Consider the following 21,741-nt stretch of genomic DNA (forward strand, 5'->3'; position numbering starts at 1 on the left):
CGTACTGAGAGTAAGCTAGTACTGTGTAATGGTATTCATCTGTTGTAGATCATTTCATCGTCGTACTGAGAGTAATCTAGTACTGTGTAATGGTATTCACCTACTGCTGTAGATCATTTCCTTCATCCAAGTGTCATAATGATAATCAAGGTCTCTATCTAATGTTACAGTATCTATTTGTAGAAAATTCGTATCAAACACATTACGTATGTAAAATCTGTTTATTCTGTACAAGAGTATTGGCAATTTGCATTTTAATAAAATGGAATGTTTCCTGTCTCCTGCCTACACATTGAATAAACAAAACTTTGTTTTGGAAATGAATAACATGAAGTCTATACATATTCTTTCATGAATACAACAAACAAAACAAAAAATACGCCATTATGTATCACAACATTTCTATATTAAATGTTTCCATAGAAAAGTACAGCTTTTATTCTTTGGTGCATACGGTTAACTATCTTTGGTGCATAATGTTCTTTAAAGGGGGGGGGGGGGGGGGGGGCATGGGAAGTCAACCTCATTTAACACTGAGAAGAAAGAGAGGCTCTAGCAATGTCATAAGTATTCAAAATCAAGCAACATCTGAACAGGGAATCATTTCTCACTGCCTTACTTTTATCTCTTCCCTCTCCCTCCACTTTACCCTCTGTCCAACCCGACACTGAACAAGAAATTATATGTAAACTGCATTCATTGAAAGTGTATTCATGGTAAAATGAACAGTTATATAAAAAGAACCACATATAATTAGAACTAATTTAGTCTCTCAAAAACATAAATCTGAACTTTCAATTGTTGTGAAAAATGTATGATAACCGATACAACCAACTTTGATATATATTGTAATATAAACATTTATTTAAGAAAGAAATTTCAGTTTTGAAAATATATGAGGGTATAAGCTGCAACACTTCATACTTCATGAAGTGTGTTAGCGCTTTAGGTATACTTATATTTACATTTTACTTATATTTCTATTAGAATTTCCAGCTGTTAAAATAGACAATCTATTTTTATCAAGATTCATTGCTGCATTGTTATAACTGCAGAGCATTCATGAGGAAATGCTTATCATTACAATTTGTGAAAATATCAAAAACAACAACAACATTGAAAATGTAAATATATAGAAAATAATAAAATAAACTATTCAAGATTCAATTCATTTAAGGGGACCAAATGTATGTGCATGCAGAGTGTAAAATGTAACAGACTATGTTCTCTGCTCATGATCAAACCCGAGACATTTGGCACGGTGGCCCAGTGCTCTGCCAATTGAGCGAAAGGGTTAATCCACTTGCAAGAGCTAGCAAGAAGGCTATATATCTAACACTACCACAATAAATAAAATGATAATTCTTCATAGGACTTGCATGTACATAGCTGATGGGTTTTTTCATGTGTGGTCATGGTAGGTTTTGTTTCTCTTTTAAACCCTATCTTTCATTGAAAGAGTAACCCTCCAAAAAAGCAAAGTAACAAACACACCTTAAAATACCGTTACACATTCAATACACTGCAAGAATATGTCAGTTAAATCAATACAGTGCAAGAACATGTCAGTTAAATCAATACACTGCAAGAACATGTCAGTTAAATCAATACACTGCAAGAACATGTCAGTTAAATCAATACACTGCAAGAACATGTCAGTTAAATCAATACACTGCAAGAACATGTCAGTTAAAAAGAAAACCTTGAGTTAACAGTGTTCCCCCAATGATAACGGTGATCTGTTCATACCGATACGTTACAGAATAAAAGGTAAAAAAGAGGAAGGATTTCAAGAAATTTTTGGAATAGACATGTGTTTCTTTTAGAGAAGTTTTGTATGAAGATACCTGCCTGCAGATATAAAACAGAAAAATTGTGAATTTCTAAAATCACAATAAAGTCAACTTATTAGAAAAATTTTCATTACAGACAATGTCATGCTTCTATCCCAGAAAGTCATCTTGCTCTGCATTCTTTAGGGACAAATATGACTAAAAACAACTTCCTCTACAAGACGAGAGTTATGTAAAAGCGATGCTTTATATCTAGTGCAATGTTTGTAATGTCATGGTGAATGTCAGTATGAATAGAAAATACTCGGTCATCAATGACAAAACACAAGTTCATTTTTCAATCAGATAAAAAGATAATCAAGGACAATGAACCCAACTCCTTTCTTCAACACAGAGTACACTCAAATTGATAGATCTATAAAATCAATTAAAATCAACACAGAGTACACCCAAACTGATAAATCTATAAACTCAATTAAAATCAAAGGCCTCAAGGGCCTCAGAGTCGACTTGCCTGCAACTTCCAACAAGAGGTGGGGGTATACAGCACCGTCTTATAAGCTTTAATTCTGAATCTTTAAAGCATGGTAAAACATGCAAATTATCCTTATCTATGGAAATGCAATGTTGCAAACTAGGAACACAACACATTGGCTAGAGGAATTTACCCATAAAAGTTTCAAAAATTGTGTGCACATAAAAGTTCAAGATAAAGGTCACTATCCATGGTACCCAGCACATCTACATGAGATGATCATTTATCGGTACTTGTATGTCAAATATCAAAAGCCTACTGCAAAAGACAAAACAGTGACAGCCCGGACACAATCTGTAGCAAGTATCGATACAAATTATCCTCTTGAAATCTTCAAATATCTTGATCGCCTCTTCCTTCATTCTGTTTACATGTACCACGTGCATATGTAAATGATGTTAACTCGTTCATTGTTTATTTATTTAAACAAAGCAAATATAGAGTTTGTTAATTCATTTCAGATTATTATATTTTCATCAGAATTCTGTTAGAATAATGGATTTACATGTGGAATAACACTGCTAATGCGAGTGTAAGGAACGATAACTCTGGGTAGAGATTGAACAATGTACATAACGTATTCATGCACGGTCACAGTGTCTCCAAACCAAATGATAAAGAAATATTATTGCAATTAGATAACACTGCTTTTAAATTCAAGAACACAATAACCAATACTTTGTTTAAACCAACCACTTTGATATGCACAATATTTCCCATATTTTGCCAAAATTTCAATGACCAGAGATTAAGAACTATTTGCATTATCTCGTGTAAGTATCAACAACGGTTTGTACTCAAAATCTGAAGTGCAGTGCCGGTTAAAACAAGGGTCTTCTTGCTATCGAGAGCCGACTCAAAAATTAATAACAGGAATTGGGACAGATATTTTGTAGGGATAATGTAAAAAGTATGTTACAGTCTACTATAGAATGTAATGGAAAATGTCAGTTTCAGTTGTTTAAACTCTTTCATAGAGATTTAAATCATTTCAGTTTGATATCACCAATACTCCTTGAATTTGAAGGAAAACTGAGACATAATTCTTTAAATTCTTATATGATTAAAAACATTAATCAGCATTTTCTGATCAGAGGTAAAAAAATTATTTCAGTTCCATTGTCCTTAAAATGCAGAATTTACAACATAACTGGACGGTTATAAGTTGTTGTATCTAGACTACTAAATGTACTTGCGTGTACAGTATATAGATTAAAGCTCTGCCCAATCATAGACTGGAACCATTCTTTTCTGATTGCAAAGGGCACACTAAATCAGACTATGAACAATCAGACATCCGTTTGTATAGGACTGGCAAGCGGAGATTTCTCCTCCTCATCTTGGTTACCATAGTGATATTCCGTACAATTCTCTACATTAACGTAGGTACTTTGTATGTTAGACCTCTGCTGCCCTTGTTTCATCTTATGTTCTAACACAGATAACATTTCTGCTATAGATGTCACTAACACACTAAACTGAGGCCTATCTTTGGGGTCAAATTCCCAGCAGTTTCTCATCACAGTATACCTGTAAAGGAAGCATATCATAACCTATTACAACAGATCTAGTAATATAGGGTCAATATAGCAATCCATTCATGTTCAAATATATTCATTATATGTATCCTCGGGTCTTGCGTGTACACAGCTAAACAGTTATGTAGCAATTGATAACCCATCAGCATAGGGTGACAGGTCCACCGACAAACACTTATAAACTCTAGCACTTACAGAGGGTCAGGACAAAATGGAGGCTGTGGCATTCTTCGATTCTTTTTTATGTACCTCAGTACATCCCAATTATCTACCTCTGGATATGGATTAACTCCCCTGGTCATCAACTCCCATAGCACCACACCAAAGGACCACTGCAAAGGAATTCAAGTGAAGATAACGGATCATCAAATCTAAAGGTTTGTGGGTTTAAATCTTTCATGGTTGATGACATGTACCAATCAAGAAATTCTTTTATAAAAACTTTTTCTGTAAATACTTTTTTGCTTGCACATAATGGAACTATTTATAGATTCTGTGTCACTGTACTCTAGTAGTTGTATCAGTCCTGTATTTTTAATATACATGTCTAGAGTAAAAAAAAAATCAACATGGTTTTGAAATTGTCCTCTGATATAATATGTTCATTTAGGTAAATATCAAACTTAAAAATGACATTTCCTTGGTGAAAGAAATTCACAGTACTGAAGAAAAGGAGCATTTCATTTGAATCATCCCTATTTTCCATATTTTAAAAGATGTGATTGACTTAAAATGCAGACTGAATGGGAATTTACGTTAGTAACCCCTTCAGCAGTGTTCTACTCTCAGAAATCTGCCAACCAGTTCATTACTCTGAGAATTCCTTACTGGTTCACTACTTTGAGAATCCCCAACTGATTCACTACTCTGAGAATCCCTGACTGGTTCACTATTCTGAGAATCCCTTACTGGATCACTACTTTGAGAATCCCTGACTGGTTCACTACTTTGAGAATGCCTAACTGGTTCACTACTCTGAGGATGCCTAACTGGTTCACTACTCTGAGAATCCCTGACTGGTTCACTACTCTGAGAATCTCTGACTGGTTCACTACTCTGAGAATCCCCAACTGGTTCACTGCCCTGAGAACCCCAGACTGATTCACTACTCTGGGAATCCCTGACTGGTTCACTATTCTGAGAATCCCTTACTGGTTCACTACTTTGAGAATCCCTGACTGGTTCACTACTTTGAGAATGCCTAACTGGTTCACTACTCTGAGGATGCCTAACTGGTTCACTACTCTGAGAATCCCTGACTGGTTCACTACTTTGAGAATCTCTGACTGGTTCACTACTCTGAGAATCCCCAACTGGTTCACTGCTCTGAGAACCCCTGACTGGTTCACTACTCTGAGAATCCTTGACTGGTTTGCTACTACTCTAAGAACATCTGACTGGTTCACTACTCTGAGAATCTCTGACTGGTTCACTGGTCTGAGAACCTCTGACTGATTCACTACTCTGAGAACCCCTGACTGGTTCATTACTCTGAGAACCCCTGTCTGGTTTACTACTCTGGAATCCCTGACTGGTTCACTACTCTGGGAACCCCTGACTGGTTCACTACTCTGGGAACCCCTGACTAGTTCACTACTGTAGGAACCTGACTGATGCTGTATCTGAGAACCCCTGACTGGTTCATTACTCTGGGAAACCCTGACTGGTTCACTACTCTTGGAACCCCTGACTGATTCATTACACTGAGAACCCCTGACTGGTTCACTACTGTAGGAACCTGACTGATGTTGTATCTGAGAACCCCTGACTGGTTCACTACTCTGGAAACCCCTGACTGGTTCACTACTCTGGGAACCCCTGACTGGTTCACTACTCTGAGAACCCCTGACTGATTCACTACTGTAGGAACCTGACTGATGCTGTATCTGAGAACCCCTGACTGGTTCATTACTCTGGGAAACCCTGACTGGTTCACTACTCTTAGAACCCCTGATTGGTTCATTACTCTGAGAACCCCGAACTGGTTCACTACTGTAGGAACCTGACTGATGCTGTATCTGAGAACCCCTGACTGGTTCACTACTCTGGGAAACCCTGACTGGTTCACTACTCTCGGAACCTCTGACTGGTTCATTACTCTGAGAACCCCTAACTGGTTCACTACTGTAGGAACCTGACTGATGCTGTATCTGAGAACCCCTGACTGGTTCACTAATCTCGAGAACCCCTGACTGGTTCACTACTGTAGAAACCTGGCTGATGCTGTATCTGGGAACCCCTCACTGGTTCACTGCTCTGGGAACCTCTGACTGGTTCATTATTCTGAGAACCCCTGACTGGTTCACTACTCTTGAGAACCCCTGACTGGTTCACTACTCTGAGAACCCCTGACTGGTTCACTACTATAGAATCCTGACTGATGCTATATCTGAGAACCCCTAACTGGGACTCTAATTAACAGCTACAATATTTTTCCATGACTGAGTTTTGTATCAAATCTGTGGGTTTTAATATCATGAAATAATTATGCATTGCATGTAAAATACTATTTCATTTGATTGTATCTCATACTGGCCCAATGCATAAAATGGTTTTGTGTGTCATTATCATTATCATTTTGAAATTGAACACCACATCATCTGCCATGACTGACAGAAGTCTTACCACGTCTGACTTGGAGCTGTAGGTGCCCTTTTCTAAGCTCTCGGGAGCCATCCACTTCACCGGCAGCTTACTCTTCTTGTTATCACTGCTGTAGTAGTCTCTTTCATAAATATCTCTGGACAGACCAAAGTCTGCAACAATGGCACGGTACTCCTCATTCAGCCTGGAATTAGACAACAGTTATTCTATATTGTAGTAGTATGATATTGAATTCATACAAAGTTACAGTTTGTTATAAAACAGAAAAGGTATGTCATGGTGAGAGAGAGAGCGAGAGAGAGAGAGAGAGAGAGAGAGGGAGAGAGCGCTTTATTGATGGCTTACATGCAATTCCTACAGGCCAAATCTCTGTGTACAACCTTAAGAAGTGACAAGTATTCCATTCCTTTTGCAATATCAACAGCAAAAAGGATGAGATCTTTAATAGTTGGGTTCTGAAATAAAAATAGGGCAGTGAACATTAGTCCGCCTGCACTATGTTCTCAATGATTGATATTTTTGAGGTTATTAAGCAATCTAATGATATTTTTGAGGGTTATTAAGCAATCTAATGATATTTTTGAGGTGCGTTTGGACTGACATAAAATGACCGAGGTTACTCTGCGACTCACATTGTCTTCATTTCTTATGTAGCTCAGTAAATCCCCATGCGACATGTATGGTAGTATGACAAGAGGCATGGCATCATAGTTAAAGCAGATCCCAGTGAGGGTCAAAACATTAGGGTGGTGGAAATCCTTCATACGAAGCGCCTCATCAATAAACTGATTAATATCAATCTCTCTGGGATTGTTCTCTGTTAAAAAAATAAGTGCAAGTATAGAGACACTGACATCTCAATATTCATACTAATCAGCCTGAAAATGTTGGTAGCAAAACTTACGGTGCAGGGTTTTAACTGCTACCATGGTCTCAGTTTTTGACCCTGGATAAGTTATGTAGCCTTTATATACACACCCAAAGTGACCTGTCATTAGAAACAATATAAATATTAATCACTATTTCATTTTATGTGTAAAATATGCTTTGCATCAAACTGATGATAAAGTATCCTCCAATATAAACCTCTGCCTAGGATTTCACCCATGGACAACCAGTCATGTTCAATCAAGAGGTTTTTGTCCCGCAGTACCAGCAGCGTAGACTCATCAAGTACAATAGTAGGCCCACCACCTCTAGCAGAGTCCATGGTATCATCTCGACTCGCAGACAGATGGCGCTCTTGGTAATCTGAAATAATGAGCTGTGCTCATGAACACATTCAGATAAAAGTGTTCAGTAAACCTTCTTCAAACCTGCCCCCAATCTCAGCTGATTTTAAAGGTTTTAGTAAAAATCTTTATAACAAATCTTAAACAGAAATTTTTTAATACTGGACATCCATTAAAACTGGACATCGGCCATTAACAAATATAAGACATACATGTACTCCCTAGTCACAAAACCAGTCATTTTTGGTGATCCTGCAAGAAGCCTTGCATATTAATCCCTGTGGCCATTAGTTACAGACACACCGTCAATAAATGTAGCATAAGACTGCCGTCTTCACTGAACATTGTAACAATTAATGACAATTCTTACCATTGGCTCTGTTGTCTCTTTCAAAGTCAAATGTTGTTCCATCAGGATTAAGCCCACTCAGTCGGACCTGCCCCTGTCCATTGGCATATCCTGCAGTGTAACCTCTCTCTTTGAATGGACCCAAATGTTTTCTCTTCATTACAATCAGCAGTATAATAATAAGGACAATAAAAACAACGAGGACAATGGAGATGACGATAATAAGAGTCGGAGGTGCAGTAGAGGCTCCCCCAACATACTGTAGACTTCCTACATCATACATAAGAAAGACTCCAATCTTCACCTGTAAAAAAATTTAATATATCACGACAGGGACGGAATAACTGAGGCAGTCGAAAATCCTATTGGTGGGGGGAGGATACCTGAACTTTATACTGTGGTTCATTGTCTGTCTCTGATGGCTTGTTCTGTGGTTGACAGAATAACTTGTTGCTCTTTAGAAGCTTCACAACACACAAACTTTCGCCGATGGTTACGATGACATCTTTTGGAGTTATCCCTTTGTCAATGTGTTTACCCTATATATAGAAAAAACCCAAAATACAGATATCAGTTCTATCAATGTGTTTACCCTATACATAGAGAAAACCCAAAATACAGACATCAGTTCAATCAATGTGTTTACCCTATATATAGAAAAAACCCAAAATACAGACATCAGTTCTATCAATTTTAAGAAAATCACTAAAATGCATCAAAGATGCATATGGCCGAGTTGCAGTTTGGAAAATTATGCACACTTGCATTCATGAAGAAAAAACATGCACATATTTAATATAATTTATAAGTATGAAGCTTTGAATGGCCGCAATAGGTATTTAGTGTGATAATGACCTTGACCTTTGGATTTCAAAAGCAACATGAACCTTGAATGTCATCAGGATTTGAAGTCTGATAAATATGCACCGTCAAGTACATGTATAAAAGTTAGAGGCAAGTTCAAATCTACAGTATATAGTGAAAAGGATACCTTGACCTTTGACCTCAAAATAAATAAGAACCTTCCTCTTTTGGATGTGATCAAGTTATGTAAGTCTCACAAAGATGCACCAAAAAGTATGAAAGTTAGAGACCGGACAAGCTAATTGTGGACGCCGCCCGCCTACCTGGACGCCTATCTTTTGCCAATTTAAAAGCCGAGATTTGCTATGCAACTCAGCTAAAAATGAAAAGTAACAGCTTGTTTGTTTGCCAACAATAATCAATAAACACACAGAATTAGAATCTGTTACATGAACCTACTGTAATACTCAGTAAATCCTCCGACAAATCAAACAGTCTCACAGACCCAAAAGGCTCAAACGTAGGGTTGGGGTAGTAAGTGAATCGACTCAGAGCATAGTCATGCTTCTCTAGCTCCCTAAGCTCTCTAATTCCATCCATCTTGAACCAGATGGAAACTAATTTTGGAAAATTTGGGTCCACTGGTTCAGATGTAAGGTTCTGTATCCCGGGAGTCGGACAGGTCATTCTGGTACCATCAGCTGTAGCTTTACACATCTGAAATTCCACAGAGAAAGTCGCAAATAAAACAAATGTATCTGTACATGCACAAGTAAATTATATTCATCTGTATCTGTATGTTTGTCAAAACAAAAACATTTATAGAAAAGCTTGCCAACCAGAAGATGTGAATCCTTGCCATCTACTGTGGCTCCAATCTGTGGTCGCTGTACAACATTTAAATTTGTTCCCCTCACATCAATCTCTAGTCCACCACTACAATCAAATTTAGCATCCAGTTACAACTGGTATAAAGCTACCTCAATCTCCAGCACATAATAATATACCAAGAATGACTTACTTCACAATGGAAGTTTTGGACTGTATGCTTAAAATGGTGGAATCATTGACATAGGCAAACGTTTGATTACTGGTTGTGTTGCTGCCATCGATTTGAACTCTGACAGGAGCTGCTGTGATCAGTGAGGGGTATAGAACCAGCAGGTCTGAAGTTTTATACTGAATGCCTGATGATGACATGCCACGTCCAGTGAGGCACAAAATGGCTGAACTGTTCTTTCTGCAAACCAAGACATACACCCTATAGTATAGTGCTTCCTCTATACATCTATATCACCACCTTTTATCCAAAACTTTTCCATATTATTACGAGGATGGCATATTATATCAAGTTTAGTCATGAAAATTTATGTCTTCCATCATGATGCCTATTTGTTGTAAACAAAATCACAATACATGTATAATTTGATATTTAAGTTTTTGAAACACAGTGGATTTTCCAATTTTCCACTGACAAATTTCATCATTTTCACTGTCTCCCTTTTTCGCATCTGCAATAATTTAAGTTCTGTTTGGTAACAGCAAATAAGAATAACCCTGCCTCATCAATACTGAACTCATTGGGTTCATATTCTGTTAATAACATTGACTTCTTTCTGTCACCCTTCCATAATCAAATGATCCACCCCTGCAATCTTTACCAGAAATCACTTGACATGAAATCACGACGTACTGCCAAGATTTAAAATAAAATACCGATATTTAAATAAATATGTTTGTTTTGAGCATATTTTATTGATACTTAAGAGAAATGGAAACAAATTTGCTACTTCCTGAAATATCTATTCTACAACTGCATGTTCTATTATACTGAAACAATTTAAAAAGATTATTTATCTCGAACCAATCTTCAGCCATCACTTCAGTTGATTTTATGACATTTGCTAAAAACATTACGTCACAGACCTCATGATTCTTGGAATGCTCCACCTAACCAACATTTTGATTGGTAAAAAATATTGATGAATATTAATGAAGGAGTAGTTTCGGGGAGTATAGCACTGATTTTGCAGGGATTTGTCCTCAGTTGAGGAGAATGGTGCATTATCTGGGAAATGGACAGTTTTATTGTGTTAGTTTACATCAGTTGAGGTATAATAAACTTGTACACAGAATGTTGAATACAGTTACCTCTGGACACTGCACTCAGCCCCTCCTATAAAAATTGCTACATTTGTACCAATGTCTAGATTTCTTCCATGAACTGTCAACTCTGTCCCACCAGATATAGGCCCTAGTAATGGGGATATGTCGTCAATTACTGGAACCTAAAGAGCAGGAAAATGGCCAATCAGCTGCTGATACTCGACGAATTTTAAAGCTTACGAATTGTACAAGAACGTTATCAATAATTTCAACACATACCTGATACTGGAACTCTGCGACTGCAATGCCTACTATCTTATAACCCGTGTGCAAGAAATCTTTCACTGTGAGAGATAAAGAGGCGGTCCCTGGAGTTTGTGAGGCAGGGGTTCTACACTGTAACCTGCATGGTGCACAGGTCAAAGGTTATGGTTATATTCATATCAAACTCTCATAACTAGAATGGTTTATAAATTATGTACTTCTGAAGGGAGATCAAATTTGGAATTACATGGAAGTCCCACTAAGGAAATATTTATATAGCAAATGAATTTAAGAAACAAAAATCCATTCTGATCTGCATTTCATAAAAAACTAGTCCTGCAACATAAGTAAGTTACAAAATCAAATGTTCTACATAGATTTCATACAAAATTGTCTTTTTACAAAAGCTGATTATGAAATAATTTTCTCTTCAGATCTGATAAAATAAATATATGCATTGATTTAAGAAACGTTCATCTATAAGTATCTAGTCATAATCTATGTATACAAACTTTAATAAAATACTGATCAAAAAAGAAACGCATAGTAGTAATGTTTTGTTGAATCTTATCAAATAAATTTTTACATACATTTTTATTGGGGTCTAGAATGAATGGTCTAATTATTCCTTCTTACATCTAACGCTATTGTTTACTGAATAGATATTCTATAGAAATATGAGGACAATAAAATGTGTATTCATAAAATTCTAATATCAGTGTCTGTAACTCTCGATTGTTGTAAGTTTCCAATATACATGATTCGGGCACCAGTAGTTTTTTCGATATTTGACAGTGCTGTCTTCGAATGTAACCGCTTTTTGAGAAATGCTGTGTCTGAATGATGCTCAATGCAACACCACAATTGCACGACTGGAAGCAGGTGTGTCACAATTTGCAGTTGCACGAGATTTCAATGCTGCACAAAGCACACGTGATGTCAGCAGCACAGGATCGCTTCATCCAATTGCATCATCTTTATCAATGATTCACAACAGCATCATCTACAGCATATGCCATTCCTGGGATTCGCTGAATATCAGATCCAACTGTTCGCAATTGACTGCAGAATGATGCATGCAGACTTGTTCGAGGCATTGTTCTGACTCTGTAACATCACCAAAACTGACTTCAATGGTCTCATAGAGTATGGCCACAGCAACACTGGTGGACAGTTTGGTTCAGCAATGAATCTTGATTTTTACAGCAAAAGCCTGATAGAAGTCTCAGAGTGTAGAGGCGCTAAAATGAACATTTTGCACAAAATTGCCTCCAGGAGGCTGAGCAGTTTGAAGGGAGTAGTATTATGATGTGGGCAGCATTATATCCTATACAGGCAGGACAGCATTGGTTCACATACAGGGTACTTTGACAGCTCAACTGTATGTTGATGAAGTCATTCAGCTACATGTGGTTCCAGTAATATAGCATCCCGAGCAGTACTCCAACATGAAAACTGCTTGTCTAACTTGTGATGTTCTGCTAAGACACAATATCCAGGTTTTTCCTTGGCCATCCTAATCACCCGATTTGAACCCTACCGAACATGCATGGGGCAAACTGGATAGGCACATCCACCAAAGACAATCACAACCTCAGACTCTGCAACAACTAGCCCAAGCTCTGTAGTTAGAGTGGAACAACATCCATTGATATTTGTTTTAGAGACTTAATTGTGTCTATGGGAAGATGATGGGAGCACACTAGATATTGAATTTGGGCGACCTTGAACTGTTAATGACTGTAATTATCATTAGTGGGTGACACTTTAATTATCACCCCAGCATTTACATCATTATTGTGTTATCAGTAAATCAATTATTAAGTATTTCTCATGTCTTATAATGAAAATGAAATTGTACCATGCATTTCTTTTTTTTATCAGTATGGCTGTAAAACACCCCACAATTCTAACATAGTTGACCTTGACCATTTATAAATGATCATGATAAAGTATTAAGACACAGAAGCAAACATATGAATGCATAATTGAACATCACTTATAAAACATGTGATTAATTCATTTGACTTTATCAATATTCTTTATATAAACTTAATGATGCCATTAAGTTGTGCCATAGGAAATCTTTAGCTCCTCTGTTTCCAATGCTACAGCAATATTGTTCCATGTCATATAAAATCCATATATTTTTTTTTTAATTATTCATCAAATTACATCAAATGCATTTTACTGAATTAAATAATAAGAAATAAAAGTAATTTCTACTCACTTTATATGATATAAAGTAATTTGGGTCATTTTACACTCTTTTATTCATCACTACACTGTTTAGGATGTGTAAACTGCCTTAAATCATATCATATACGATGAGTAAAAATTACTTTGAATTCATTCCTTGAATAAAGTGACATAAGTCTACCTTACAAAGACAAGGCCTGGACAAGTCCCCCCGCCCCCCCCCCCCCCCCCCCCCCCCCCCCCCCCCCCTCCTACTGGTCTAGACATAGTTAAATAGCCTTGATCTTCTTGTACATACACAATGCAGAAGTAACCTTTGCATAAAGTATGACTTTCTAAGACCTTCCTGTTCTTGAGATAGTTTAGACTATAAAGTACTCTTAAGTTTGACCTTAGATAAACATTTGGACAAATTTTCCAGTTATAAGCAACCTTTGAATAAAGTATGAATGTTATAAAGATCTGGCCATTGCAGAAATTTCAAAAAATTTCCCCATATGAACTTGACCTTATGCAGATGACCTTGGTCAGATTGAATCAGAAATGGATAGACAGGACAACACTATATGCCCTGCTGTTTTCCTAGCCATTCTTGGATCTGTGCATATCTAACTACACTTTAGTGTTTTACACATAATCTAGCATAATGAATTTAGTCTGAATTGGATACAATCTTGCTCCTATATCTATAGTTGATGAACTCAATGTCAAAACTTACTAACTCCATTGTTTTTTGTGAAGAAGGTGCCCACAGTGCACAAATTATACAAATAAGGCCAACCAAAGATGTCCGAGAGTTTATTAAATTAGTCAAAAATGAACTAAACTTTTGGACCTATTCCTTTAAATTTGGGATAAAATCAAATAGTTTACATTGCACAAGTTATCATAAATCGCAATTATAGATAAACGAACCATGTTAGTTTAGACACACAAAAAAACTTGATGTGTCAGCACGACCCCTACCTGCAGTAAAGTCAAATGTAAGAAATCCATCAAAGTATAGTATTGAATGTGGTATTCAGATCAACTCAAACTCAAATTCAAACTGTGACTCATCAATATACACCTGCATACAAGAAATCAGTTCAATATCTCAAGGCGTTTAGAAAAAAAGTCTAGAAAACTGGTCATAACAGTAATTTTTCTATGTTAAAGGGACACAAATCCAAAACAATTAACGAACTGTAACAAAACTCAATCTCGTTCTGTAACCTACCTACAAAAAATCAATTCAATATCTCAAGGCGTTTAGAAAAAAAGTCAGGAAAACTAGTCTTAACACTAATTTTTCTATGTTAAAGGGGCACAACTCCATCAAAATTCAACGACCCAGAACAAAACTCAAACTCAATCTGTAACCTGCATACAAAAAATCAATTCATTATCTCAAGGTGTTTAGAAAAAAAGTCTGGAAAACTGGGTGTTGCAGAAGGACACTATATAACGAGGGCCCTCGTAAAAGGGCACAACTCCATCAAAAATCAAGGAACCGGAACAAAATTCATTCATGATCTGTAACCTACATACAAAAAATTAATTCAATACCTCTGGGCGTTTAGAAAAAAGTCCGGAAAACTGGGTGTCTTGGAAGGACAGACAAGGGTAAAACTATTTGCCCCAACCATATTGGGGCTGGGGCATAAAAATGATTAGTACATGTACATATGCATCTTTAATACGCCGGTTTTGAGATACGTCCAAGTTATTTCCCTTTGGAGAACTCTCGTACATAGTAAGGCGCGAAAGAATTTGTTTACACGCGGGGGTGGGACAAATATTCATCACTGCGTAATTGAATGTACTCGGTAAGTTTCTCATACACTGTTTGATCACCCGAATTCGACTGATACACAAACTAAGGAAGTGATAAGTATTTAGGGAGTAATTAAATACATAGAATTCTTATCCTATCACGTTATTTCGTTGGTCATAAGTACCATATCCAAGATATTTCTTGCAAATATGACATTGTTTGTATGTTTCCACTTCAGTAAAACATTTCTTTCGATAGTATTTTGTATTTCCCACATTTATATATTTAAAGAGAAGCCACTTTTAATACATTTCATCGTCTTCCTCGTTGGCTGTAGATCCACTCTGTCCCACTTAGGCATTCAAAGTTCCACTAAATACACCTCCTATACAGAAGAGTTCGTATCTCGAAACTGGCGTATTGCAAAGGTTTTGATTTTTTAAAACTTTGGTTTTACACTAAGATTCCAATTTTTTATCACACAAAGTTACAAGGTTTAATTTTAAAAGTTTCCAAATCAAATGATTAGCACCATATTTATATTTCCATCTATAAGCAATTTCCAGGTTATGTTACATCTCAAAAGCAAAAGCTAGTTTCTCAACTTCCCCTACACAAAATCATGATGATAAGCTACAGTAACTGTGAAACCCAAGTCTGCTGTAGGAGAAATGGTGCTCATAAGCAAATGAAGAATCCAAATTACATGTTTTAGAATAAATATATATACTTTAGATACACTTACTTTGTATCCATGGTTTTGCCCTCTATTTCACATGTGCTTCCATTGACGGTGACATTTACCACTGTAGCCATTTCTGATCCAAAGTTTCTACCCTTCAGAGTCAAAAGAGTTTGTCCCTGAGTAGGACCCACTGATGGTAGCACCTACAATTCAACAGATATCTACGACACTGACGGAAGCACCTATAATTCAACAGATTAAGATATCTGACACTGATGGAAACACCTATAATTCAACTGATATCTTAAGATATTGAATGTCGGATTGAACAAATTTAAATTTTCTAACCTCATAGAAATTTGAGTGGGATGTGCCACTGGCATTATGAATTAATTACATGTATATGCTTTATTATTCTATCTGGTGTAAACAGACTCGACATAAGTTACATTGTGGACTTGCCTCAGACAAATTCAACATAACTCAACATTGTGAGCCTGCCTCAGACAAATTCAACATAACTCAACATTGTGAGCCTGCCTCAGACAAATTCAACATAACTCAACATTGTGAGCCTGCCTCAGACAGATTCAACATAACTCAACATTGTGAGCCTGCCTCAGACAGATTCAACATAAGTTAACATTGTGGACCTGCCTCAGACAGACTCAACATAAGTTAACATTGTGGACCTGCCTCAGACAGACTCAACATAAGTTAACATTGTGGACCTGCCTCAGACAGATTTAACATAAGTTAACATTGTGGAACTGCCTCAGACAGACTCAACATAAGTTAACATTGTGGACCTGCCTCAGACAGATTTAACATAACTCAACATTGTGAGCCTGCCTCAGACAGACTCAACATAAGTTAACATTGTGAGCCTGCCTCAGACAGACTCAACATAAGTTAACATTGTGGACCTGCCTCAGACAGACTCAACATAAGTTAACATTGTGGACCTGCCTCAGACAGATTTAACATAAGTTAACATTGTGGAACTGCCTCAGACAGACTCAACATAAGTTAACATTGTGCAGACCTGTGATTGTTCCGTCGGAAGACAAAATCTCCCGAATTTGAGCCCCCCTTCCGTTCCTTCCGTTAAAATGTAAAATCTTCCGTCATTTCAAATTTTCAACAACAAAAATTTTCTGAGCGCCATTTTTCGATATTGATAAGGAAAAACCCCGAGACAATCGAAAGTCGTCTATTTCCTGTTATTGATTTTTCTGTCACAGTGACTGCACAGGTAAAGGTCAATTAACGAGGGTACAGTAATTACTGAAGCCATTTGAGGAGTTTATTTATGATTACAGAGCAATTAGTGATAATAAACAATTAGTGGATGATTAAAAAGATTGTTTTTGGCACACGCTCTGGTGATTAGGAAGTGATACCGACTGTTGAAGTTGGACGATCTTTGATGCTGTTGAAAACTAGGTAAGGAGCAGGTGGGAAAAGAAAGTGGGCACTGAAGATGTTCGTAATATGTGTGGACAGAATGACACAATTGTATTAGAATGGATTATCTCTAACTGAACTGTATATTCAAAGATGGATACGGCAAGACGACGATGGGTGTGCACAGTTCGAATTTTCTCAATATTTATTTACACATGCATGTATAAATAGTACGTGGCCAAGTCTTGTAACATATATTTGTTCACTACACGTTTCACTGGGGGAAAAAACACGTTTTCAGATATGCAATGTAATTCTTTTATGTGAGAACATGTTCTTTATATTATTTAGCTCACCAGTGCTGAAATCTCAAGTGAGCTTAAATTTGTTAGTAGGCCTAGATCTAATATGTTGGTCAACTTTTCTGAAAAGTGATAATTGTTATAACTTGTTATCTCTGTAATAAATATATAACAAGTTTTTTTCTTTTAATTGTGGTTTTTAAGGTATTGACTTAAGAATTATCAATGTTCTTAACACAAAAAAGGAATTATCAATGTTCTCAACACAAAAAGGATCTGATGATTATGAACTCAGACACTTGTAACACAAACAACTACTAGTAGCATGATTTCATTAGCCAATGAACACACAAAAACGGTAAAAAAAAATGTTGATAAAAAATCTCCAGTTATCAGACCAGAACTCCAGCTGAAAATTTTCAAATCTCCAGTTGTGGCATGACAGTTCTGTCACAGGTCTGATTGTGGACCTGCCTCAGACAGATTTAACATAATTAAGTTAACATTGTGGACCTGCCTCAGACCGATTTAACATAAGTTAACATTGTGGAACTGCCTCAGACAGACTCAACATAAGTTAACATTGTGGACCTGCCTCAGACAGACTCAACATAAGTTACATTGTGGACCTGCCTCAGACAGATTAAACATAAGTTACATTGTGGGCCTGACTCACACAAACTCAACATATTTAAGTAACATTTTGAACCTCAGACAGACTCAATATATGTTACATTGTGGACTTGTGAGCCTGCCTCAGACAGATTTAACATAAGTTACATTGTGGGCCTGCCTCAGACAGACTCAATATAAGTTAACATTGTGGACTTGTGAGCCTGCCTCAGACAGATTTAACATAAGTTAACATTGTGGAACTGCCTCAGACAGACTCAACATAAGTTAACATTGTGGGCCTGCCTCAGACAGACTCAACATATGTTACATTGTGGACTTGTGAGCCTGCCTCAGACAGATTCAACATTGTGGGCCTCCTTTAGACAGATTCAACATAACTCAATATTGTGGACCTGCCTCAGACAAACTCAACATAAGTTAAAATTGTGGACTTGTGAGCCTGCCTCAGACAGATTTAACATAAGTTAACATTGTGGGCCTGCCTCAGACAGACTCAACATAAGTTACATTGTGGACTTGTGAGCCTGCCTCAGACAGATTTAACATAAGTTACATTGTGGGCCTGCCTCAGACAGATTAACTTGCAAGCCAAACTGAAGTAAAAATGCTGATATGACCATTCCATTTATTTTGACTTTCAGATTTATTTAAAATTGGCCAGGTCTTTTCCAAATTTTCATAGCAAATGAATGATTTCTTTCGGGGGTCATTTTGATGCAGATCGAGATTTTTTTCTCTCGGGGTATTATTTTAATTTCTATGCATATTTCTTGCACAATAATGTATGAACACTGAGAAAGATGGACAGAACAGGTGGCAATAACAATATACTCAAACATTCAGTGGCTGTGGCCTTCAACTCGACATTTAGATAGATCAACAATGTTTTATCAATTAACAATAACCATTTTCATTCATATGGCGATTTGATATATCCGAGTGAACTTGAAAAAGATACCACAAAGTCTTCCACATCTGCTTTGTACTTATATATTTTATTGAACATAGATGCTAACAGCAAATTAACAACTCTACTTAATGACAAACAGGATGATTTCAGTTTCTCCATTGTCAACTTCCCATAATTATGTAGCAATATTTCATTATCACCTGTATATGGTGTTTAAATCTCTCGACTAATTTGACATGTTCTGCATATGATCAGTTCTTAAATTGAGGCAGGCTACAGTTGATATTACAGTTGGGGTTTCAACAGTCTCATTTAAAGTCAGCATTTCGCAAATTCTATGGTTGTTAAAATGATCTAGTTTACAAATAGAACCTGTCATTGGGTCAAATGATGTCTATCATGTTTCCTACCACTTGTTAGGCTGTTCTTTATACACTGATTTGGACTATGGATTACTACATTTACCCGATCAAGATATAAAGATCACAGCGGGTGTGACTGGTGGACAGGGGATTCTTACTCCTCCTAGGCACCTGATCCCACCTCTGGTATATCCAGGGTCTGTGTTTGCCCAGCTCTTCATTTTGTATTCCTTATAGGAGTTATGACATTGATCACTGTTTGTTATCTACACCTTTTCATTCTTTAAAAAGTGTGGGCATAATAACTTTCATTACAAGCAAACGTACCTGGTACAGGAAAGAATCAAAGATAAGTTAAGCTACAAGTTCTTATGTAATGTTGGCAATCTTTAAATACATTAAGTGACAGAAAATTCCATATGTTACAATTATCAACAAACCTGTGATATGACGGGTGGACATGTATCATTCTGCCACTGTCCAGTTTGTCCCGAACTACTGACCGTGGGGTTTACACATTCAGTACTGGTGGAGCAGTGATCGATACACCAGCCACATCCTGCTGGGTCCCCGCTCCCAACACATTTCTCACAGGTGTGGTATGCATCACAGGTATACAGGGGAAACTTGTATAACTAGAATACAATGGGCAATTTATACAATGACAATTCATACAACGATATCAAATTATACATTGCCGTTTCATACAATAATAATTATTACTATAAAAATTTATACAATTATATTTTATGCAATGACAATTCATACATTGATTATTTTCTGCAATGACAATTTATACAACGATAAATTATATATTGATGTTTCATACAATGATAATTTATATTATGGAAAATTTAACTTTGACAACGATAATTTATACAATGACAATTATACATTGATTATTTATACAATGACAATCTATGCAATGATTATCTTGTACAATGACAATTTATGCAATGATTATTTCATACAATGACAATTTATACTATGACAATTTATACAATGACAATTTATACAATGATTATTTTCTACAGTGACAATTTATGCAATGATTATTTCATACGATGACAATTTATACAATGATTATTTCATACAATGACAATTTATACAATGATGATAATTAATACAATGACAATTTATACAATGATTATTTTCTACAGTGACAATTTATGCAATGATTATTTCATACGATGACAATTTATACATTGATTATTTCATACAATGACAATTTAAACAATGATTATTTCATACAATGACAATTTATGCAATGATTATTTTATACAATGACAATTCATAAATTGGTTATTCTATACAATAACAATTTATACAATGATTATTTCATACATTATCCTTCAGAATGATAGTCAATTTCATTGGTCAAGGGCTGGTCACGTAAAAGGGAGACAATTTGTGATGTCATGATGTGACAAATGTGTTGTCTCCCTTTAAAAAATAAATTTTAATGGCACAAGCGAGATAGCTTTATAGAATTTTAATTAAAATATGAGGGTCGGATCATTTATCAATAAATTTTAATTGTGACTTCAGTGTCAACATTAACGGTCACAAATAAAAACTAAGAAGAAAAATATTGCCATTCTAATGCAATTTTGCATTTCACTTGATATTTACGTTTTTGTTTTGAAATAAGTTATGAATTGTTTACGCTTGACGTCATGATTTTGCGTCATATTCTACTGCGACAAAATCTTTCACCTGATTAATTTTCTCAAACCTGTGTTTTGCTTTCTTTACATATACATCTAATAAATGTATGGCATTGTGTGTAAAACTAAATATTGCATGTATAGTTGAGGATAACATTGATTTCACACCTCGAAAACCATTGAAAATTTATCAGAATTTTCTGCAGATCGAAAAAGTTGTTAAGAATTTATTGACGTTTTAAATTTTAAAAAAGTAGTATGGTACAAGTCAACGAATGTTTGATATTTTTTAACGCTCAGATTCTTGGGCGCCTATATGCGCCCTCGGGTGATAACCCTAATAAAACCTGATAATTTGTGATGTCTCCTTGCTAAACGTCCATAATAGTATAATGACAATTAATACAATGACAATTTATACATGGATTGTATTATTCATACTCTATATTAACGTGAACTTACAGTTTAGTTAGTGATGAGGAATGAGAACTTACTGTTTAGTTAGTGATGAGGAATGAGAACTTACTGTTTAGTTAGCGATGAGGAATGAGAACTTACTGTTTAGTTAGTGATGAGGAATGAGAATTGATTA

At 36.1% G+C, this 21,741-nt stretch overlaps 1 protein-coding gene across 8 annotated transcripts in view; it reads right to left on the reverse strand.

The window, feature by feature from the left end:
* Positions 1-206: 206 nt before the first annotated feature.
* Positions 207-21,741, reverse strand: part of LOC125654125 (plexin A3-like) — a 34,079-nt gene continuing 12,544 nt past the window's right edge. For 7 of the 8 annotated variants that reach the window (XM_048883915.2, XM_048883916.2, XM_048883914.2 and 4 more), the window contains 16 exons: positions 19,923-20,117; positions 15,926-16,068; positions 11,241-11,364; positions 11,007-11,143; positions 9,877-10,095; positions 9,695-9,791; positions 9,315-9,572; positions 8,435-8,590; positions 8,073-8,355; positions 7,557-7,721; positions 7,375-7,458; positions 7,103-7,287; positions 6,816-6,925; positions 6,492-6,654; positions 4,062-4,198; positions 207-3,858 (listed from right to left, as the gene is read on the reverse strand). In XM_048883915.2, the coding sequence (XP_048739872.2) occupies positions 3,618-3,858; positions 4,062-4,198; positions 6,492-6,654; positions 6,816-6,925; positions 7,103-7,287; positions 7,375-7,458; positions 7,557-7,721; positions 8,073-8,355; positions 8,435-8,590; positions 9,315-9,572; positions 9,695-9,791; positions 9,877-10,095; positions 11,007-11,143; positions 11,241-11,364; positions 15,926-16,068; positions 19,923-20,117 (2,697 nt within the window). In that variant the 3' untranslated portion in view covers positions 207-3,617. The remainder of the gene's footprint in view (positions 3,859-4,061; positions 4,199-6,491; positions 6,655-6,815; positions 6,926-7,102; positions 7,288-7,374; positions 7,459-7,556; positions 7,722-8,072; positions 8,356-8,434; positions 8,591-9,314; positions 9,573-9,694; positions 9,792-9,876; positions 10,096-11,006; positions 11,144-11,240; positions 11,365-15,925; positions 16,069-19,922; positions 20,118-21,741) is intronic. The other variant, XM_056144806.1, reaches the window with a different exon arrangement.

Source organism: Ostrea edulis, chromosome 7 (assembly GCF_947568905.1).
Source record: "Ostrea edulis chromosome 7, xbOstEdul1.1, whole genome shotgun sequence".
Classification (NCBI taxonomy): Eukaryota; Metazoa; Mollusca; class Bivalvia; order Ostreida; family Ostreidae; genus Ostrea; species Ostrea edulis.